Source organism: Hippocampus guttulatus, chromosome 18 (genome assembly GCF_054856545.1).
Source record: "Hippocampus guttulatus isolate MCC_2025c chromosome 18, RoL_Hgut_1.0, whole genome shotgun sequence".
NCBI classification, from domain to species: domain Eukaryota; kingdom Metazoa; phylum Chordata; class Actinopteri; order Syngnathiformes; family Syngnathidae; genus Hippocampus; species Hippocampus guttulatus.
Window position 1 is genome coordinate 1427907 of NC_141278.1, and position 21951 is coordinate 1449857.

The window sequence follows — 21951 nt, forward strand, 5'->3', positions numbered from 1 at the left end:
AGCCTATCCCAGCCGTCTCCGGGCAGTAGGCGGGGGACACCCTGAATCAGTTGCCAGCCAATCACAGGGCACACAGAGACGAACAACCATCCACACCCACACTCACACCCAGGGACAATTTAGAGCGTCCAATCAGCCTGCCATGCATGTTTTTGGAATGTGGGAGGAAACCGGAGCACCCGGAGAAAACCCACGCAGGCCCGGGGAGAACATGCAAACTCCACACAGGGAGGCCGGAACTGGAATCGAACCCGGTACCTCCGCACTGTGAAGCCGACGTGCTAACCACTGGACTACCGGGCCGCCTTGTTATACAATCGTTTTGCTAATTATTATGATTGCTTATAACTAGCCGGCAATCACCAGATGAAAGTGAATTGTGTTATCTTTTGATCATCCACGTTTGCAAGTAGCAATGATGCTTACGGCATATGTGGGCTCATCACTTAAAAATGACGGCGTTGACATGATAAGGCGTATTCATGATTTCTGATTGGTCCATTTCTTAGTAGTTGGCGGTGTTATTTTTATAATATTTGTTTTACTGTCAGAAAACCTGTCTGATAGGAATGAAAAAAAGGAGTTTTTAAAATGTTGAATTCTCTTTGTTGTCAGAACCAGTGCTTCAAAAGCGATTAAAAAAAAAAAAAAGGTTGCCGATCCGCAAACAGCGTGTACTTGTCTCAACTAGTCCGTGACACAAAAAAGGTTGGGGACCCCTGCTATACAGCGTCACTCTGGCAAAAAATAATAAAGACAAACCGAAACAAACAAAACCACCGAGAGACACAAAACTGCCTTGGGGCCATTTTGGAAACTCGTTTCTCACTTGACCTTTGAGTCCTCGGCACCTTATTGACATAAATGCACCACGCAGTTCCAGCTCGAAGCATTTTTCCATACTCTTGAGAGTAAAAGTGCTCTTTTGGTCTTCCTAGTCCCTCTCTGGTCTTCTCTGCATGCTTCCATGAAACCAAGCGTGAGGGAAGCCTGTTTAATAATGCAGGTGGTTAAGTACGCAGAGTGGGACGCAATGTCCCTGCCACACCGATTCGCAGAGAGCGAGCGAGTGTGAGGCCGATCACGTGACTTTCGGCCTCCCACAATCGAGTACAGAATGTGCCAAGACGACGTGTGTGTACGTGTACGTGTGCTAAGTGTACGTGTACTAAGCGTATTAGTGTGCTCTTTGTTGCTACAGGCATTCGGCACGCTAAGCGCAACGACTCGAGTGCAACAGTTAAAAGGACGGTCTTCCAAGGGATGCCTTTCAACTGACCGCTCGTGCCATTTTTGGCCTTTGAGGAAGCGAGTAAACTACAGCGCTGCATCACAACACTGTTATTTGACACGAGTGCCGACGAGTTCATGTGACATACAATTCCAACAGCGATTCACTAGTCATACGAGTGATAATAGCAATGACAGAAAAAGTCATAACAATAGTAAATAACAATAGTAAAAAGTCACAACAGTGGACATTTGAAGACAAAAGACAACATCTCCAGGTGGTGAAAGCAAGGTCTTGTCAATGAAAGATTTAAAAAAAATAAATACATTACTTCACACTTGGATCCCCTTGCCTGTGGTACAACATCGCCACCTGCAAGTTAGCAAGAGAACTGTTCTTTGCTTACTCTCCCAAAGCAAATCAGATCGCAATTATTTATTTCAATGATTTTTTAAAAAATTTGTTGAGCCTAAAGCACGTCACAAAAACTATCGAATAAAAACAACTAGTTGTAGATAGAAGAAGACCGAGGGGGAAAAAATAGACACCCATCCACTTGCAGTTCATAATAAAAAACATTTAAAATGTATGCACTTGCACAGGGTCAGATTATTGACAGAATTACTCAAATGACACTTTTTTTTCAGAACTACTTTTATTATTTCAAATCAGTGGGTATAATTTAGTCATAATCACATAAAAAATACAAAAAAAACCCCAGGGAGCCTCATATATTTGCAGCCTGGCATTTGGGAACCTATCCTTCAATATTTGCTGAAAAAACTCACCTAGCCGCCGCTTCGGCCCAAATACATCTCTAACATAAACTATTGCTTCTTTTGACATCTTCAGGCCAAGGAACTATCGTGAAGTGTGTGTGTGTGTGTGTGTGTGTGTGTGTGTGTGTGTGTTGGGACGCTGCAGTTAGTTAGTTCTTATGACTTTGTTGATTGATTGATTGATTGATTGATTGATTTGTTTTTGTCATCATCCCATGCACACATAAATACAGCAAAATTCCCATTAGCTCGTGAAGTCACTGTGCATCCATGTGAAGCGGCACCTTGTCGAAATGCTGAGGAAGTCATTCCCAAAGAGGGCATTTTGGGGGATTTGGGGGAGGGGGGGGGGGGCTGCCATTTGACGCCGTCCCAGGCAGGTTCAAACAGTCAGCGTTGGGGCATCAGCCCAACGTCCAAGATCTGGGAGTGAGTACGTGACTCGGCCAGTCTAGGGGGACGATTCAAAAATTACATGTAAAGACAACATCGATGGCAACAGGTTCAGTTCCCTTGAAAAGGAATTCAAATCAGATTAGTTATTATTGCCCGACGTGAGAATGAATCCATTTTTTTTTCTCATTTTGGAGGAATTTTAAGCAAACTGAATCGAGTCACAGCATGAAAGTGAGCTAAGAGCACACGCGACGGTGTTTCGGAGGTGCAAAGTGATTTGCGATGATTATCGAAATTAGGATACAAAACTGTTGACAGCAATACTCAACGTCACCTGGAAGTGAACCCGAGCTGTCCGCAGCACAGCTGGAGACACAAACATACCAAAGTTGAGCTTGTTAGAAATGTTAAACTAACAAGACAAAAATATAAATATATATATATATATACTTTATGTGGTGGTTTTGTACATTGCTGTATATGAAGTATTTAAGAAACCTTATCATCTCTTGGTTTGTATTGTGCGTCCTATGGTGGCTTTTAAAGTGCTCAATGAAGTTGAGTTTTGCAAAGCAGGAAAGAAAATTTTTTGGGGACATGTCACCAAAACATTGACATTAGAACAGGGCTGTGTACACATTTTATATCCAAGACAGCTCTGGAATGCTGTATTCAGTTGTTCTATTCCAGCCATTATTTGTAGTTGATTCAACTACTGCCTACGTTTTCATTGTGTCGTAGTACACAGAAAAATCAACAGCAAGGGGCCAAGCAAAATAAGTGTCAACTACAATATGAGAATATTTTGAAGCAGGTTTTATTATTGGGGGGGTGGGTGAATGGGGATTACCATGAATTAGTTTAGCTAAATACTGACACCACTTAACACACCAAACTCACCTGGAGAAGGCCTCGTCCAAGTCATCTTCTAGTGCCTACATTTAAAAAAAAAAATATATATATATATATATATATTTAAAAAGGCTTTATCTTCTCAGACATCACGAAGTAACTGTGTATAGGTGGGTGTCACTATATTTTACCCAGGCTGGATTATCGTTCCTCTCAGATGTCCCGTGGTTGTCCATTTGATCGACGCTCTCATTCGTCTCAGCGTCCAACAGGTCGACCGCGGCAACGTCTTGCAGGTCAGACAACAATTCTCCATTTTAATGTGAGAGTGTCAGAGATGGCATTCCTTGAACATAACCGGCTTTTTTTTTTTTTTCATTGACGGCACGTGCGGGATTGGTTTTGGAGGAATTTGATGGGGCGACGGGCAGACGGAGTCTGAGCTCCGCTGGCATGTGACGTGAATGTCAGATGTATCTCACTCAGAAATATGACAACAGCGGGCATCAAAGCCTTTGAATCATTGTCGAAATCAAATCATTCAGGAGCAGTGAGTGACTTTGACCGGTCGCGAAAATAGAGCCCAATGCGTCTTTATGGTTTGGTTCTGGGTGGCAGCGGTTTTACCTTCGGGGCCGGGGGATCTCTCGGAACCGGAGCCGCCGCTGAGCCCGTCGCTTGAACCTGACTGGACTCGCCTTCCTTTCTCTAAAACACAGACAAGAAAGGATATTCGAGGTCTTTTATGATCGGAATTGTAACGCTCCTGTTCTTTCACCAGCAGGTGGCAGAAGAGGGCCGTCCCTCCAGCTCGCACACCTGCTACCAATGCGAATCAGCCGACTATTTAAGGACTCTAATGTCGTCAAGTCTCTGTTGGACGGGTCTACCGCAAGGAGTCGAAGGCTTACTTTCTCGGGTGACTTGCCACAGTTCAAAAGCTACTCCAAAGGCCTGCGCTACTGTCAGGGCTACAGCCTGCGCCTGCGGAAGAAACCATCCAAACATTTGAAGAACAACCAGTTCATGTCAAGCAATTGTAAAGACTGAGTGAGATCATAAGGAGAGCACCGTTCGCACCTCTTTCCTCTTGGAGCACAGGTAGGCGTGGCACTCCAACGTCCCGTTGAGGGTGTTTTGGGCGATAAATGCAAACACTCTGTCGTGCACTTTGTCCACCGCACAGTAGGATATTCTGCAGTGCGGCGGTGAGAAGTTAGGGCATACATAGCGCCGGATGACAAAAGCAGGCAGCTCTGCACACGCGCCTGTATATGGAGATGTTTTCCATGAAGTTGTTGGTGCAACCGTCATAGAGGGTGATGCCTTGTGGAGTCACTTTGAGGTAGACTTTCTGCGCTTTCTTCCCACAGAATTTTCCCTGCCACGCACAAAAAAAAAATACTAAATGAATGTCAAATTAAATCACCGTCCTTCTGGGTGGCAACGGAAAGAACTTTCTCCGAATGAACAAACCCCGACGTATCATTTGAGCAAGGCAAAGCAATGGAGCAAATATTTTGCTCTTACTGTGGCAACGATCCTCTTCACCGCGGCGGCTGCCAGTTCCTCGCCTTTGGGCTGGTCCACTAAGGTCATTCCGAGGTGACGGAGGCTAAAGGTCATCCCCTCCAAGATGGTCTCTCTCGTGTCCGTCCAGTTTTCTGGAAGCTCTTCCCAATGTCAAATCAAATGTAACCAAATCAACGAATGATGCTGTTTTCCAATAACGGTTACAAGTGGGACTAAGTCTCATTTCGGTTTTAACATTATTTATGACTTTGTCACTGGAACACATAACTGATGCAAAACTTTGTTTTTTTTTGTAGCTGCAGATTAGGTCAGATGTCATCGTTGTTATACCTCATCAATTAAGTGGCGGCCTCTGCACTTCTTATAAGGTAAAAAATAAAATTAAATGCCGATTTTCAACTGAAACTTTTTAAGTGATAGAATTAAAGTCAAAGTTAAGTTCTTGTCAAGCAAGCTTCAAGTCCTAAAATTGGCAACTTAAGTCTGAACATTGGAAAAAAGGAAAAGAAATGCAGCTTGAGTTGAGCCGATTCATCTGCTCACTGCTCCTAAAAGGGAAAGGGAGCGGGGACATATCTCGGTCGGAGGTGCTGTCTGTGTTCTGTCAATCTATCATCTGGAATGTCAAGAGCCTGTTCTTGTGTGTCTCCAGCAGGTGGCAGAGGAGAGCCTTCCATCCAGCGTGCACACTTGCTGCCAATTCCGTCATCAGGTTAGCCAAGTTTTTAAAGACTGCCAAGGGCCCGTGTCTCTGTCCGATGATTGACCTTGTTGCTGCTCTTGCGTAAGTCTTGTTTTCTCTCGACCTCATCTTTGTCGTCTTTGCTCTCCAGTCTCCCGCCTTGTATTTATGTTATTTTCTCTTTGATCTTGCTCATGTTTTTGTTTTGCGAAATTGGACTTGAGTCATTTCATTTATAATCTCGGAGATAACTACAAACTAGGGAAGAAACTAATGGACAGAATGCAAAAATTGTTGTGCATTATCAACCAGGATGTACTCTCGCCAAAGTCGGCCGACTCGCGACTTAATGAGGACAAGCGCTCTAGTACACGGATGGCTGGAGGTTGTGCCGCTTTTTCTCTTAACAAGAGTGGCACGAGTACTTCAGTAACATCATCATACAGGAAAGGCAGCAACAGCACCGCATGCACTGAGACACAAAACAAACCAATGCAAACAAAGCATACATGTGCTAGCAACTAAAATAAATTCACACAGGAGTAAAGAACCCCCCCCCCCCCGAAATAAACAGTACAAAGAGTGGCATAGAAGCAAGCCAATATTATTTTTCCATCAATTTAGACTCTGGCCCATCTATTTCCACGCTCCTCCAAAATGGTAGGCAGTTGGCTAAACACGCAATCTCCATGGAAACCGTCAACTGTGTCCATACACCCCTGGCGCCAAATGTTTCCTTCTTTTCTTTGTTTGTTTGTTTATTTAAACAGACATTCAAACATACCATAAGTCAAAGTAAATGTATGCAACCGAGCCACAATCCAAGTTGAGGTGGCGGATGAGGGCCGCTGCAGCAAAACTACTTGATGGTTCTTAGATATAAATGCTGAACTTGATAAACAGCCGGTATTGTTTTGTATGTGCTCATGACCCCCCCCCCCCCCCTCCCCCCCCGCCATAAATAAAGTCACCCATTGTAGTTCCTTGTAACGTGAGGCAACTCGGGAGGGTCTGGGACGGTCGATACGGGTCAGCGCTGGTGAAGAATGTGTTCCCAGGAGCCCAATCCTGTACTGTAATCTATACGACAATGTGTTATGTTATTTCGACAACAAGTGGGTCACTTGCCGCATTTACCAGGAAGCCTTAATTCCGCTAATCATCACTTTGAACAACACGATTAGCGTGAAATTCCTTCCATGGAGAAAATCTGGATTACAAAAAGAGTCTTGATTTGCAACAGTGTTCCGCGACATAGAGTAAGACTAAAGTTGAATCAGTCTTCAAATAAATGTTTACGCATGATCAAAAACATCCAATGATCAAAAACAATATTGACTATTGAAGTGTTGACAAGAGGTTGAGGGCATTTTTTTCCCCTCTTTCCCTGTCTGAGAAGTGTCATGTACCTCCGGGCTCTGCCTGAATTTGTGCGAGCCTTGCCGCATTATGTCACCCCAAGATGGAAAGTCTCTGTATTTGTTTGTATGTTATAGACCGAAACAAAATGACCGAAAAGCGGTAGACCGAAACGTTTACATCAGTCAAACGGAAGCGTGCGTGTGCGCGTGCGCGCGCGTGTGTTTGCAATTGAAAAAAAGTATACTCAACAACTAGGCAATAAATAGCAAGTGACTACATCAGGACAATCTATTTACTATTTAAAGGAGCACTCTTGAAGGGGGTTACCGTCTGCGCATTAAAGTAGAAAACCTCAGCTACACATTTAGGGATTTGACTAATTCACAAGAGAACCAAAATACTTTCATGTGATGCAAATGTAACGATGAGCAAACGATCGTGACACTTTATTTTTATTCAGATTAAAGGGGGAAAAAAAACTTACTTTTGTGTCTTCTGGCAGTCCAGGATTGTTTAGCCACACTGGGTCTTCGGATAATGGCTTTCCCGGCCGACTTCAGGGCATCCATCTCGGCGTTACAAGACGCGGACAATCCGGGGAAGTTTCACGAGTGCTGACCGGCGAACCGCTGGGGGCAGCGCGTCCTCGCGGTGCCTTCAGGGACCGTCAGAAATCTTGCTACCCGCGTGAAACGACACAAAGCTCGAAAAGCCGTCTTGGAAAATAAAACGTTGGATTTTATGTGAATTTGGATATCAGAAGTAACTTATTATAGCTCGACAGTCAGTTGCCTTGTTGCAATGAATGACATTTCGCAGGGGACAGAAAATGTCCTCCAGTTCTGGAAGGACCGTTCCGTATCGAACAGTATGGTCTCAAAGGCTTTAGATTATTGAAACACGATTTAATATATGCCGGGGATAAACATCACGCAGTCTGAATAGCTTGCACTGCCTCCAGCAAGACTTTAATAGTGATGGGCAAACTGAAGACCGTTACTTTGCGTAAAGTGAGATGTGGAAAACAGAGGGGGGGAACACAAATCACTTTTCTTTGCCTCTCTTCATTCTTCCTTTCTCACAATACAAACTGAATGTACAGTACTGAAAGTGAGTGATCCGCAACAACAGTGTTCCAGGTTAAGGTCACATGATAGCACAAACATGATCAAAATGGTTCACATTCACAAAATCCCGACCTGGTTGGAAAATTAGAGCAGTCAACATCATGAGAAGTACAAAAATACTGTCCCCAAATTAAATCCACAAGTAAATACATGTATGAATAACACAATCGGAGTCACAACCCGCTGCTTCATTGCAATCGGCCTTGTAAACTCTACACCACAGGTGTCAAAGTCAAGGCCCGGGGGCCAGGTCTGGCCCGCCACATCATTTTATGCGGCCCGCGAAAGCAAATCAAGCATGTCAAATTCCATGACGCATGCTAAAGTCGGAACCAAAATTTCAAACTGTCATTTGTAATCCCCAATAAGAGTCATTATTCTTGACTTCAGATTTTAAAACTAGTTATTCATCAATTTGTTGTGTGCTGTGTATGCAAGATGTGGAGGGGATTAAACATTTGTATGGTTTCCCAAAATTCATAACGGCCCTCCAGGGGAAACCGTAACTACAATGTGGCCCGCGACAAAAATGAGTTTGACACTCCTGCTCTACACCATCTAGATACGTTCTAGTGACACAAAAACAATTGAACACCTTTAAAAAAAAAAAAAAGCTAATTACACCAATTGAAGTAAGAATGGAGAACACAACACTTGGCACTTAACTAAACAAAGCAACATTCCTCCGGAGGTCAATGTACATTGCTGTAAACAAAGGGATGCCATCTTTTAGGCTTCAGGAGACAAGCCGTTTTGGTTGATATTTGTCACACCAAGACTGTCTCAATGAAAACATTGTTTCCCTTTTAAGACAAAATTCAGGCTGTCATATTTAAGTTGGGAAATTGCAAAACAAGTTCTTAGTTGAGCTGGTGACACGTAAATGATAGGAAAAAGCCCCCACCAGAAAGCATCCGGCTGCAGCTTTTTGAAAAAAAATTGCAGAATTGAAAGGCACTGAATAATCTGCAAAATAAGAGCAGTTACCGAGACATCATTATTAAATTCATCAAAGGATATGGCCGAACAGGTTGGAATTTGGTCCACATCGAAAAGAACACGTTTGCGGAAACAAGGTGATGTACTCTGTCGTGTTTTGGCAGTGCCGTGATTAATCCTCAAGGTCTCAACTACAGCGTTTAATCGAGCGGGGGAAATTCTTATACTCTAGATAGCAAACAATCATCGCTTTACGTTAACAGGGATCCCAAAGCATGAATAGGCTTACATTCATGTATCTCTCAACTCGATTGCTTAGGTGCCTTGAAATTAAGCCCAAATTGACTCATACGAAACAAAAGCCTGTTGAGGAATACGGTGACGAAAAGCCACGCGCGACGTCGTCTCTTTCTCGGCCGACAAAGAATTCCCCCGTTTATTGAAATCAATCTGCCTGAAACCTCCCAACCCGACTCAAAACACTCCTTTCAAATGTTGATATGTCGGCAGGAGTTGCGTCTCTCAGTGCAAAATCTGTCGGAGGGCTTGTAAACTCAGGATGACCCGAAGTGAAACAAATAGCTTCAAAGAAAAGAAAAAAAAAAGAAAAAAGTCAGCCCGGTCATTTTTTGAGGGGCTGGTAGACTGAGGCGTTGGGGTCCAGGGAGGAGGGACTATTGTCCATGAACTTGGAGGAGTAGTGCGGGGTCACCGGGCTCAGGTTGCTGCTGTCAGCCGAATAAGAGAGGCTGGGCATCACCGCCATCACCTCGGCGATCTTCTGCTTGAGCTCTGCTATCTCTTGCTCCCTCTGGTGGATCTGGCCTGCATATGTAGGAAGACACCCAAGTGTGAGCGACCTAAGCTGTGCGCGCCGCGCGCCGTTTCGAACCCTCCCTCTCGACCTTGCGCGATCTCCAGCTGCCTTTTGGCATCGCCCAGAGCGGAGAACAGGTCCAGCTTGATCCGGGTCTCGGCGCTCAGGCTGTTCTCCAGGTGCTGCGTCTTCTCCTGCATGGCTGACAGCGCCGACATCAAGACCTCAGTGTCCTTCTCGTTCTCCTTGTATTTGCGCAACTCCTGCAGGCGAGATTCGCCGGTTGCAACGGCGGCGCTAACATTCAATCGGAAACGGCAAGTTCGTGCAGACTCCTCGGTCCTACCTGGCACTTGCCCTCCAGATCTCGGATCTGCTCCTCTTTGACTTTCACGTCCATGCTGAGCTTCTTGCACTCGGTCTCCAGATCTCTGATACGACCGCGCAGGGAATCGGTCGACTCCACTCTGGAAGGGAAAACAAAAATGTGAGCGCTAACCGTCCGCCTTATTGAACGTTTGGGTAAGGAGTACCTGGTGGCCGCGGCTAACGCCACCGCTCTGGCGGCCGTGGCCTCCTCCATCTTCTTCCTCTTCCTCTCGTCGGCCAGCTGTTTTTCAGCCAGGACCCGCGCCTCCTGCTCAACTTTCAGCCTCTTCTCCAGCTGCGAGATGGTCTGCTTATCCTTCTGCTTGGCCTGGACGGAACTGTGGAGCCTGTGGCAGCGGGTTCTCACATGAAACCTTTCGTCGGGTCAAATTTAACGAATTTTGACATTTGACAGCCATTCAAAAGAACTTTAACTCATTCACTCCCAAAGACGTTTTTAAACGTCTTTTCAGACTTGGTCTGGAATTGGGTGGTACTGAATGAGTTAATGACTACACTATCACCCTACAATGTGATTCCTTTTCCTAAATTGTCCCCAAGCAGAAACGAAAACAATTAGAATTGCTTTGCACAAGCAAGCGGAACAAAGCGTGTGTGTGTGTGTGTGTGCCGAGGCTTACAATTTACCAGCACATTGACACATTTGAATCATGCACGTGTTGATTTTTGGAGAGTCACTGGGGGGAGGGGGGGGGGGGTATTCTTGGGTCCCTTTTTGTTTGCAAGGGTTTTTAAACACAAGTCCAAGTTGGGGACAGCTTGGACGTTCACCCACTTGTTCTGAAGCAGTTCGTTGTCCTGCTGGAGCTGGCCCAGTTCAGAGCGAAGGCTGCGGTCTTGGCTGCTCAGGGTGGACAGCTGACTCCGCAAGTCCGACTCCACCTGCCTGTTGGCCTGCAGGTCTGCCTTGAGCCGTTTCACGTCCTGCTCCATCCTTTTCATACCAGGGAGGGGGGACACAAGGTCATCAACGGTGGTGGTGGGGGGGGGGGGGGGGGGGGTAACAGGAGTTTGTGTCTTTTAATTACGACTCATTGGACTTCTAGGCCAACCATTTGGACCTTCTACGCCCGCACAAAAGGTACTTTCAAAGGAGAAGCACGTTGGAACGAACACCTTGAACCAAAGGTGGCTAAATCCTACCGACGAAATGTCTTCTCTTACCGTACTAGAGCATCCAGCTTGGCCAGCTGGTTGTTGGGGATGCAGTTTTCCAGCGGATCCTTTGGACTTTTGCCACCCCCCTTCTGCTTTTTGTCATTCTTAGTGGACGACGAGGCCGCCGTGGGCAGGCTGCCGTTGCTGAAACTGTGATTCCGCGGCGATGAGTTGCAGGCGCCACCCGCGGAGGCGTTTTTGTAGTTCTTCCCACTCGCCGCCACTTCTTCTTTGGAAGCAGTGACGGCATTGGAGTCGCCGTGCGCGTTCTCTCCCGCCACGTCGTTGCTCAGTTTCTTTGCCCTGATGTAGTTCTCAATATATTCCGTCTCCTGGAGTTTGGAGTCCAGTGAGTGTAGAATGTTGTTGTTATTGATTCCAATTGCGTTTGTTTTTTTGCCTTCGCGCTCTTTTCCAGTGTTGTCCTTCCCCTTTTCCCTGTACTCCAGTTCTGGTAAGGGGACGGAGGCGCTCTTCTTACTGGGGGGTCCTCCGTTTTGCGACCCGATGGAAGGTTCCGTCTCCGAAATCCCCTTGGCTGAAGCAGACGGAAGAACAGAGACAAGCGGTTATTAGAAGACATGGGAAAAAAAAAAATCTTCTTCAACTTGAAACTTTCATGTACGCTGCACGGGGTGTCAGTTTGGTTCTTGTTTACTCACCCTCCTCTGCTTCCCTCTCTTGTCGCTGCAGCATCTGCTGCTCAGGGGGTAGAGCCTGTTGGAGCAGCTCCATGTAGAACTCGTTCTCCTTTTGCACCTCCTTCTGTTTCCTTAGCCGCATCTTGTAGCTCACGTAGCTCTTGAAGCCAAAGCCCAGAGTCACCACCGGGTAGCCAATGCTGTCGAGAAGACAAAGATTGAGATTAAGCCGCAGCTCCGTCGCCACGGTGGCGAAAGCTGGACGCAGCATTTGCAGGAGACGTTGGGAAAATACACTCGAGAGCTCATATTCAGATTGTTACGCCACTGACCTACAAGGGGAAAAAGCTAAACGGTTTAGAAGAGCCCCTGCAATGTGGTTTCAGGATACTTTAGGGAAGATTTACCAGTGAGCGGCAAAAGGTCGACACAAGTCGACATGAAAGTTCTTCAGGTCTTTGAAGCGGATGGCAGCTTCGATGTATACAAACAGGATCCACAACGACACAGTGGGTAGACACACTCCTCTCTCTGGGCGTAACAAAACAAAAGTCAAGGTTTCTCTTTTGCACAAAGGACGACCACTCTTACGGTGCTTTTCGACCAGCAAGTGGGTCAGGAGGCAAATGACAGATTGGATCCTTTTCACGCATCGAGGCCAGACGTTTATGCCCGATTAAACTGTCGTCTGCACAAAAAAACAAAAGGCGGGAATGCAATACACCGCGAACTGACCTGTGTGCCATACATATTGCACCCATACGTAGGTGCTGGCAGCAAAGAACAGCCACTGGACGGGGATGAACAGGAGGCAGATGATGTCTGACGTGAGTGCCACAAACACAAAGAAGAAGGAGAACGCCTGAAACAGAGAGGTGGGGAAAAGAGAGAAACTTCAACAAATTGAGTATCTCATGAGACGGGCGTACTTTGGGGATGCACTGAATTGTTATCGTCCTCTTACCAGCCCCTGATATCTGTAGGAATCGTAGACACTGCGAAGGAAAAGCCAGAAGGGCCACAGGTACTCAAACCTGAACTCCAGCACAAAGTCGGCAAGCAAAACTAACACCCACACCACCAGGAACTTCAGATACAGGAATGTACTGCGAGGAGAGGAAGACAAAAGACGCACTGGAGATAAATGACGTTCGGGACAAAAGCCAGCTGCTTACAACCGTTGAGTGCAGATTTGTATGACATGGTAGTTTTGGAGCGATCAGCGTTATTTGAGAAAATCATTAGAGAGATACTTAATTCGAAGGTTAGGAGGTTGCGTTTTGGCGTGTGCGTCAATTAAAGGCTAATTATGCCACACTGATAATTGTGCGAACTGTGATGTATAATAGCATGTTTACAACACGGTATGTAATCGGCTGAAATTGTGTGCGCTCAAAATGCTGCAAAACGACTTAAAACGTTTCGAATCATTACAGACGCGACATGCATTTTGGGATTAAAAAAAAAGTACTGTTTTATATACATTCCTTTGTTACACAACATTTCAGCAGGAGATAATATTCAGACGTTCGACTGAGCATCGCAAATTATTCTTTCAGACCTTCGACTGCGCATCTCAAATAATTCATCTTTTGACGTTATTCAGTCAAACTAAATTCGTTTGGAATGATGCTTGGGGGTTCGGGGGGGGGGGGGGGGTGTCTCTTGGATGACTCACGCGAACCACTGGGCGATTTCTAGCAAACGCTATTTAAATGCGGAGCCAGATTTGAATGAAGGAACGTTAGCTCGCCAGGAACAAAATAACAGACATTCGCCAGCCCCCAACCAGAATGTTAATCTTGCTGCTCGAAGAGCTCGCAATGCACATCTCCGTTCAATATGAATGAGGCGCAGCGTGCAAGACCAATGTCGACATCGAGATCGGCGCCATCGTTACACAATAACGTCCCCCCAACCCGTTTTTCCCTGTACCTGCTATATATACCCTCGGTGATTCGGTTCCGTTTTAACGGCCGTCTGAGTTTGCTGCAGTCCGCATTGCGCCGCTTCATCCTCCCCCTGATGATTTTCCCGATGTGTCGGTGCGGTAGCGGGAGCACGCGACTGTCATTCGCTCTCGCGGAATATGCACGGGCCGTGAATTAGCCACCGTTGTTTTTGTTTAATACACATGAAACAAAGAAATAAATAATAACAGTGCACCCGAGGCCCCTCCCCTTTACACGACGCGCCGCGTTCCCTTACGCGACGTCTGACGTGATGACGACATCAGAGGCAGGGGCGACGTCAAACATGGCCGCCCCCGACGAGTTTGCAGTTTTCGCCTCACGTCGAAAGCGTGTTGCCTGTTAACTACGGTAAGCCGCGCCGTAGTGAGACGTGCTTTGATCGCTTTGTATTAATTTTTGGCTTCCGCTGGTTGTCCGTCGTGCAGACGCTTCTTCGAGCTACTTTGTTCAACTCGGCCCGGCAAAACGTGTGCATGCTCGCCCCGCCACGCTTGTGCGCTCGCTGCATTATCACGGAGCTTCCATCGGTGCTTCCTGTCTAGAATGCAATCGGACTGAAAGCTACGTTGCAACATGTTTCGTTAAAGTTTGAAGCATTTTAAACACCCTATTTGCAACTTCGTTACCGTCCACCTTTACGTTCGAATAATATCACGGCATACCACCAGTGTTAGCAATAGTACATTCTATCAAAATATTCGATAGCGCATTTCGTTGTACCGTATACCGTTTAATTGAAAGACATGTAATTGTTCTGTTTGTCACCAAAACGATTGCTGGAATAGATAAATCAAGAAATTTACTATTTGTGTCGTCGATAAAGTGACATTGGATAATTTGTCATTATCTTAGTTTAATGTCCGAATTATTTTAATAAGAGTCTTTCCTGTGTGCATATTTGCATCATAATTACCAACAAGCATGAGATTCAACCTTTGCAGGGTACGTGACCATTATGCTTAATACACGGGTTAAGTATACCTATTTGTTACTTTTCCTCCCTCATCTAATGTGTTTTGACATGTTTTAACAGATGACTGCTTCTCAGGACAACGTAGAGAACATGGCATCATACGTTGGGGAGAAGGAAAAGGAAGATGTGGGAGAAGAGTCCCATAATGGAGATGTGGAGGGAGACCATAAAGAGAAGCAGATGGTGGGAGGAGAAATAGCAGGGGAAATCGGAGAGAAAGAAGTCGGAGGAGATATAGAAGAATTTAAAGAAGAGGACTGCAGTGATGAAGACGAGGAGGAGGCCGAACAGCCCAAAGTTGACACGGAGATCAAGTCTGATCAAGTTCAAGTCAAAAAGCAGCCTGAGGTCCTGAACTTGAACAATGAGGTGGTGAACATGAGAAAAGAGGTGAAGAGAGTGAGGGCATTGCTCAGCGGGAAGCTCATTCGTCAAATCGCCGGGCTGAAGAACAAGAAGGGCACGGAGGCGGCCATTGAGAAGAACCAGCGGAGGGTCGCCAGATTGGTGGAGGAGATCCACGCAATGAAAGTGCTCCGACCGGACCTTGTATGTATCTACGTTCAGGGGTTATAACGAAATGTAAAGCCTGTTTTAACCATAGGTACTTATTTTTGATCCATCCGTAGGTCACCAAGACCGCCTTGCAGAAGAATCTCAACTTTAACGAAGTGTGCAAGAACCCAAAGTCCTCCATGAGCGACAGAGCCATAGCTCGCATAGCCTCCCACCCTCAGTTCAAGAAAAAGATCGAGGACATCCAGGCCGCTGTGAAGGCTTTCAGTGACGAGAGGAGGAAGGGAGGGAAGCAGGCAGAACGAAAGAAGAAGAGCAAGGATGATGGGACGTTAGCTCCGTACTCACCGGATGCTGAAGCGAAAAAGATAGAAAAGAAGAAGGGAGCGAAGGAGGAAAAAAGTCCAGAACAAGTGGGGCAAATCACTAACGACGATGATCAAGAAACAAAAGATGAGCCTACTATTTCTGAACCTGACGAGGGCAAAATGGAATCTACTCAAGCCACTCCGGCCGCTGACAAGAAAGTAACCGTGGAGGCTGAAATTGTCAAAACGTGTGAGCCAACGGAACAGCCAAGGAAGAAACCGCAAGCTAAGGCTCAGGAAAAAAGGCAAGCTAAGGCCCAGGAAAAAAGGCAAGCTAAGGCTCAGGAAAATCAACCGAAAGTGGTGCAAGCAAAGGAAAATCAACCGAAAGTAGTGCAAGAAAAGGCTCAGGAGAATAAACCAAAAGTGGTGTCCAAGCCCACCGAAGAAGAAGAAAAAGAAGAAGAAAGCGATTTAGAGCTCTCTGACAAGGAGGACAAACTGTACTTTGATGACAGCACTGAGGAACGATTCCGCAAGCGGTCGTCCCAGGAAGAGAGCGATAGTGAGAATGACTTTTTTGTGGGCAAAGTGAGCAAATTCAAGAAAAAGAAGAGTAAAAAGGCAGAAGGCTACAAGGCGAAAAAGGATTCCGCGGAAAAAGCCAAGCCAGCCGACGAGCTTCAATGTCAACTCGATGAGCTTGAGTCACGGTTGAAGACCAAAGCACCCAAACTTCAGACCGTCTTCTGCTCTTTGTCTCAAACGAAACCGAATCGGGGTGGGAGGGGGAAGGCGTTTAGGGGGCGAGGGAAACCGCCGGGCGGGGGCCGTGGAGACTTTGATAAAAAGTTCCGAAAAGAGGAGCAAGGACCAACGAACGGCAAGGTCAACGGGCCTGACGCCAGGCGTTCCGATTCAGAGGGAACAAAGTTCAGAGGGCGCGGCCGAGGCAATGCGGTGAGGCAGCGGGATCGCCACGGTCTTCCCCATCAGGCCCCGCAACAGGCCCTGCATCCGTCGTGGGAAGCCAGTAAGAAAAGAAAAGAGCAGCAAGGGCAAATTCTGCCTTTCCAAGGGAAGAAGATCAAGTTTGATGATGACTGATATGTATTAATTCTTTATTTTGTAATCAATCATTTTTTTAAATGCCTTTTTTGGGCACTAATTGCGAGCCGCTTCCTGCTTATTTGGTGGTTTTTATTTTGACCAAAAAAAAAGGACAAAATTCAAATTTTAGGATTCAAAAATGTGATTCCATGATTCAGTATAATGCAAACCAGTAGTGTCGGGAAAGACATCGGGAGGATTTGCAAAGCTCGTATATTCATTGTCTCCTTGTTTTTTCTTCTTCTTTCTGCCGTTGTTTGTTACCGATTTGCTTTCCTGTTTGTTGTATGTTAATTGCTCCATGTACCGCACTTTGTATGCAGCGATGGCTGTTTGAAAGTGCTCGAGAAATACAGTTGAGTTGATTGTATGAAAAGCAGAGACTAACATGTTTATAACAAAGCTCAGTGAAAGGGCAAGCAAAAGGTTTTGAATCAATTTGCAGTCTCGTAAAATCTATTTTTTGTATGTGTCAAGTATTTACAGATGCACCCACTAAGCAGTACCAGGCTCCATAGCTCATTCAGAGGTTATTGGAAAATGCTGATTAAACTTATCCAGTCTCACACAGTGATGTGCATTTCCCCATGCTGTTTTTTTTTTGGTAACAAGCACTACTGTGCTACTATTTTCAGACTGGTCATTAAATCAGGTTAAAGTTACTGATCCAAGTCACTGAGTTTGACTATTTTGGTCCCTTTTTGTAACGGGAGTAAAATAAATGCTGGCTGGTTAGTTATTTTGTTTCAAAAACTATGTTAAATATGAAGAAACATTTACGGTCGCAGCTTGGTATAACATTGGCAAAGTTAGACCAGCTTGTGTGAAGCTCAGAGCTGTGTTTAATGCAGACACTACCTTATCATTCAAACAAATGCTGGACAAAAAAAAAAAAATACAAACATTTGTCAATCTGCTCTACTGCTGTGAATAAGTGGTTCAGTGTTCATAAAAACGTAATAGTTATGATCCGATTGTATTAACAGATTACTTAGGTTAGAAAAAAGTTGCATTTGACGTTTAGAAGACTTATTTCAAAGTCAAAACAAGTAGCCTTTAAATATGAAATCAAAGACTACAATTCGTTTTTTGTTTTTTTAATAAGACATTTATGTTACGTGAACTCAGAAGGACTCGTTTTACTTTTCATGCAATGTACATAGAATGCATACTTTAGCCGCCTCTAAAAAAAATCACAAAGCGAAGCTTTATTTGTTAAATCTTTGATTCGTGAAATATGGAACCGGGTCAACGTTGGATACTTGAAAACAAAAGTCACGTGTCTCCAACTCTCACTGCTCATTGGTCGGCAGATTCACGTCACGATTTAACATCAGCTAGCTGCTTTGGTTCTTGCGGGTGCGAATATCAGGTTAGAATTTTTCCCCAAAAATTGTGAGTATTAAGTCAATACTCACAACTATTAACGACATAAATTACGCTTTGTGCAAGAAGCAAGGCAGTGCAAACATAGATCTCCGTGCGCGCGTCGATAATTGTATTAGAATGGTCCAGGTAGGTTCTACGCGTGAGCTCGTGCGGCACGTTAATTGCTAGCTGAATAACCGCTGGAACGTTTCTGGACATGCTGGGCGACGCAATGATTACAACTGAGGAATCGGAAGAAACAACTGGAAATTTGAAAGATCGGACATCCGATGATTCCTCCCGTAGAAAGCAAGAGCTATCGAAGGCGTTTGATGAGTCGCAGCAGGCGTCGCAGGCCGAACCGCAGTCATTAACCTGGTCGGATCAAAGTTCTGATGAGCCAGCAAAGGTAATCAATCAACCAAACCAAAAATGGGCTCCATTCTTGTCATTATTCACAATATGGTGCATTATATAACGAAATCTCCTTTGTGTAGTTCTGTTCGAGTGTGTAGTGTGAGTGAGCATAGCCTACAGTGTATTTTCAAAAGCTCGCTCGTATCCCTTTACACCCCCACAAAAAAAGTACTTCGTTCGGCGCCATGGCCAGTGCTTCGTTGGGGTTGAACAACTTTTTACGAAGGACATGGTTGGTTTTCAACGGGCAAAGAGCCAAGTCGGAACTATGTCATTGCGTCATCGTAAAGCGTCTAAGGCTCACTGATTACGTCGTCATTTCCCCAAGAAGCCTGTGCTATTAATAATCATACTACTACTACTACTAATAATAATGCATTGTTAGCATCTGCTAGGAAATTTAGAATATCATCGATTATACATACAGTACTTGCACAGTATGTAGTGTATAACAGTCAGGGACATGCAATCAGCAAACGCTGATATCTTTTTTTATTCCTCTACATCTTCAATCGTCATGATAACCCCTTTTTTGGTATGTTTTGATGAATGAGTTTGATTGTTTGAATATTTTGTTCGCATTCTGATGTTTGTGTGGATTTTTTTCATAGCGAAGGGACCCAGGATGGCAGAATTATGCCTTGGTGTCAATTGTCTACGAGCCCAGCACATTAAATCCACCGACAGGAGAAGAAGGTAACATTTTTTGTTTGTCACGCTTCTTTACCACAACAAAATAATCGATAGAAATAAATCCTTGCATTTGATTTTTATTTGTTAGGAAAAAAAATGCTGTTTCAATTGGAGTTGCTCATTCTTTATTTCCTTCCCAGCTACTCCCTGTCATATGAATCCACACAATTTGAAAAGGTCGCGGAACGACACGTCGCTCGTTTTGTTGACGAGGAAGTTTTTGAACATGCTGCAGCAGTCGAAAGATGGCGTTTTGGACCTGAACTCGGTGACCCAAGAACTCAACTCCTCCAAAAGACGTGTCTATGATGTCACAAACGTCCTGGAGGGGATCAACCTCATCAAAAAGATATATAAGAATCATGTGCAGTGGTTGTAAGTATACAAAGTGTGTGGGTTTGAATATATGGTGGATATTCCAAAAAAAAAAAAAAAGTCACCGTGGCTCTGTTCGAATACCGATACCCTCATCACTTAGTTATCAGAGGGTGTGCACACTTGTGCAAGCATGTCATCTCAGTTCATTTTCACTCCCTCACTCCCCAGATGAAATGTCAACATTTATTTGTCCAGGTTATAGGCCACATTATTGGTGGAAAAAGAAGTTTTGAATTAAATTCTGTACGTTACAAAAAGCTGGCGTTTGAAAAGGATTGTGTAGATTTTTTTTTTTTTAAATATACACACCGTTTTGGTGATGCCAAATGACTAAAGTAGTTGGTACCGGCATCAAGCGGTTTCCAAATTGCTTATGTATGCGTGTATTGTGCAAATGCTCTTTTGTTTTGTTTTTTTGCCGTGTGACCGCAGGGGCGATTGGCTCAACAAAGACACAATTAAAATGATGAATGACCTTTCTGAAAAAGAGAAGAAGCTGGATGAGCTGATCGAAAGCTGCACGAGAGCAATTCATGGGATATGTGTGGACGAGCAGACCAGCAGATATCCTTTTTCTACAATCCAGATTGTACTTCACACATTGATCAGCGAGCGTGCATGCTTATTTGGTGCTGGACTGCATTGTCAGGATTGTGGAATCCCGTATTCCTTGACGATATTCTGCACGTTTGCATATGTGACTTATGAGGATATTCAAAGCATTCCCTTCATGAGGGAGCAAACTGTGCTTGTGATCAAAGGCCCCGAAGACACAACGCTGGACGTGACGCACCCAAAAGAAGTATGTTTTGCCAACCCCGAGTTGGATGCATTTGTATGCAAGTCACAAGGGAGAAGGCATCCCGTTTTTGACACTTGAACCATAATGTCGTGATAGATGTGCGGGCCAAACCCTGAACGATGAATTTATCAAGCGGTGTGTCAAAACTCTTGCCTGCCTCTTTCTGCCCTCAGAGCTTGCAAGTCCACCTCAAGAGCACTCGAGGCCCAATTGACGTGTTGATCTGCTCAGACGAGCCTCTACCAATGGAAGTCACAGATGGGGATGTGGACAGCGACGCCAATAGAGACGCTGCCGCTGACTCATTGTACAGCTCATTTGTTCAGATGCCGCTGAAAAGTGAACCCTGTTTTTAAAGATGCCGCTTTCCAAAAAAAAAAAAAACAACAAGCCTGTTTACCAAACACGCACAACAACTCGGTTACATTTAAAGAAAAACTCCATCCAAGACCCGCAGAACTTGGCCGGCTTCATCACTGAAAATGACTTCATCACCGATGGGCTTTTTGTCCCCCTCTGCTGATAACGCGCCTTTTCCCTTTCGGTACTCCCCTTTGCATCGGCCATTGTCATGCAAACTGTACAAGTTTGCATGCCATTTATTTACCTGAATGTACCTAAAATGGACTCACTGGTCTGAATGGCATACTGTATGTATAGAGTTAGTTGCATCACATGCTGTATGTACTTGTCTGAATTGTTGTTCCAAAGTCACATTATGCATATTTGTAGCCTTGTCTCCGTGAAATGACATTTTCGGGATTTTAGCTTCAATCTGCTGTCAATGTCCGCATACACTCATGAAATCGATAACATTGACTTCAATCCTGACCGTAAACGGCACCACGCATTCAAATCATTTAGTCACGTAAACGGAATCAATTCTCTATGCGCACGTGACGTTTGAACGTGGAAAGATTGAAACACACTTTCAACTTTTTTTCAGGCTGATTTTCACTTGTTCGAGAGAACTTTCTGTTCTGTTCTCAGATATTCATTTTACAACGGTAATATTGCGTCTGTAAAGAGTGTGGGAGGAGGGGCACCTGCTTGAAAATAAAAAAAAAAGTGCCTTGAAATAATTGTTTTCTGGCTTGATACATGGAACGGTTTAGTCACTGAACCAATTTTACAAGTGACAGATACTCGTAATAAAATGAACCACTTTACCTACACCAAGGGGGGGCAAAGTACATATTGGCCGTTTGCAAGTTTAATTTCACATCTCCAAAACGTGTCCTCTCTTTAAATCGAATGTGTCCCTCGAGCACAAAAATAATGTTGCACTTCACCTCGTTGGTTCTGAGCACGTGTGTTTTTCAGGCATCATCACCGGTCCGAGCTCACCTGTGACACTGCACTGACTTGACGTGACGTAACTTTTGCATACGACGACGACGCCTACAGAAGTACTACCAAGATGAAGTATAGTGCAGTAGTGCCATACTGTACACATTTAATACATTTCTTCATCCAAATGATTACGCTACAAAACAGGTCAGTGGT

General features: G+C 44.9%; 4 protein-coding genes across 6 annotated transcripts; 2 read left to right on the top strand and 2 right to left on the bottom strand.

Moving 5' to 3' along the window:
- Positions 1-1864: 1864 nt before the first annotated feature.
- LOC147190486 (low density lipoprotein receptor adapter protein 1-B-like) lies at positions 1865-7649 on the bottom strand. 2 transcript variants are annotated; one of them, XM_086136439.1, is made up of 10 exons: positions 7320-7649; positions 4789-4931; positions 4527-4639; positions 4339-4453; positions 4170-4242; positions 3886-3966; positions 3450-3547; positions 3307-3341; positions 2741-2772; positions 1865-2461 (listed from the first exon to the last, which is right to left on the bottom strand). In XM_086136439.1, the coding sequence occupies exons 1-10, from the start codon at positions 7402-7404 to the stop codon at positions 2415-2417; spliced, it is 822 nt and encodes a 273-aa protein (XP_085992565.1). In that variant the 5' UTR covers positions 7405-7649; the 3' UTR covers positions 1865-2414. The 2 variants fall into 2 exon arrangements, with proteins under 2 accessions (XP_085992565.1, XP_085992566.1); XM_086136440.1 differs by lacking the exon at positions 2741-2772.
- Positions 7650-7777: 128 nt separating this feature from the next.
- maco1a (macoilin 1a) lies at positions 7778-14087 on the bottom strand. 2 transcript variants are annotated; one of them, XM_086136435.1, is made up of 11 exons: positions 13843-14087; positions 12872-13013; positions 12643-12769; positions 12315-12438; positions 11929-12107; positions 11273-11804; positions 10884-11042; positions 10252-10434; positions 10065-10185; positions 9807-9981; positions 7778-9726 (listed from the first exon to the last, which is right to left on the bottom strand). In XM_086136435.1, the coding sequence occupies exons 1-11, from the start codon at positions 13920-13922 to the stop codon at positions 9524-9526; spliced, it is 2025 nt and encodes a 674-aa protein (XP_085992561.1). In that variant the 5' UTR covers positions 13923-14087; the 3' UTR covers positions 7778-9523. The 2 variants fall into 2 exon arrangements, with proteins under 2 accessions (XP_085992561.1, XP_085992562.1); XM_086136436.1 differs by lacking the exons at positions 12872-13013; positions 13843-14087 and having other exon boundaries at positions 11929-12595; positions 12671-12765.
- Positions 14088-14128: 41 nt separating this feature from the next.
- On the top strand, positions 14129-17361 carry srfbp1 (serum response factor binding protein 1). The gene is made up of 3 exons (XM_086136437.1): positions 14129-14228; positions 14914-15402; positions 15483-17361. The coding sequence occupies exons 2-3, from the start codon at positions 14914-14916 to the stop codon at positions 16782-16784; spliced, it is 1791 nt and encodes a 596-aa protein (XP_085992563.1). The 5' UTR covers positions 14129-14228; the 3' UTR covers positions 16785-17361.
- A 740-nt stretch (positions 17362-18101) lies between these two features.
- Positions 18102-21527, top strand: e2f3 (E2F transcription factor 3). The gene is made up of 6 exons (XM_086137584.1): positions 18102-18564; positions 19184-19268; positions 19406-19640; positions 20076-20207; positions 20331-20445; positions 20619-21527. The coding sequence occupies exons 1-6, from the start codon at positions 18373-18375 to the stop codon at positions 20799-20801; spliced, it is 942 nt and encodes a 313-aa protein (XP_085993710.1). The 5' UTR covers positions 18102-18372; the 3' UTR covers positions 20802-21527.
- The last annotated feature ends 424 nt before the right edge of the window (positions 21528-21951 follow it).

Bases quoted from the DNA above. Each gene is read 5' to 3' on its own strand.
- maco1a (XM_086136435.1), bottom strand. From the start codon at position 13,922: ATGAAGCGGCGCAATGCGGACTGCAGCAAACTCAGACGGCCGTTAAAA. The intron at 13,014-13,842 runs GTACAGGGAAAA...CTCTCCTCGCAG, and splicing joins ACCGAGGGTATATATAGCAG to TACATTCCTGTATCTGAAGT. The intron at 12,439-12,642 runs GTCAGTTCGCGG...TGTTACGCCCAG, and splicing joins GCAATATGTATGGCACACAG to AGAGAGGAGTGTGTCTACCC.
- srfbp1 (XM_086136437.1), top strand. From the start codon at position 14,914: ATGACTGCTTCTCAGGACAACGTAGAGAACATGGCATCATACGTTGGG. The intron at 15,403-15,482 runs GTATGTATCTAC...ATCCATCCGTAG, and splicing joins AAGTGCTCCGACCGGACCTT to GTCACCAAGACCGCCTTGCA.
- e2f3 (XM_086137584.1), top strand. From the start codon at position 18,373: ATGCTGGGCGACGCAATGATTACAACTGAGGAATCGGAAGAAACAACT. The intron at 19,641-20,075 runs GTAAGTATACAA...GTGTGACCGCAG, and splicing joins AAGAATCATGTGCAGTGGTT to GGGCGATTGGCTCAACAAAG. The intron at 20,208-20,330 runs ATATCCTTTTTC...GATATTCTGCAC, and splicing joins GTGGACGAGCAGACCAGCAG to GTTTGCATATGTGACTTATG.
- LOC147190486 (XM_086136439.1), bottom strand. From the start codon at position 7,404: ATGGATGCCCTGAAGTCGGCCGGGAAAGCCATTATCCGAAGACCCAGT. The intron at 4,243-4,338 runs GTGCGAACGGTG...TTTCTTCCGCAG, and splicing joins TGTGCTCCAAGAGGAAAGAG to GCGCAGGCTGTAGCCCTGAC. The intron at 3,548-3,885 runs GTAAAACCGCTG...CTGACCTGCAAG, and splicing joins GAGATCCCCCGGCCCCGAAG to ACGTTGCCGCGGTCGACCTG.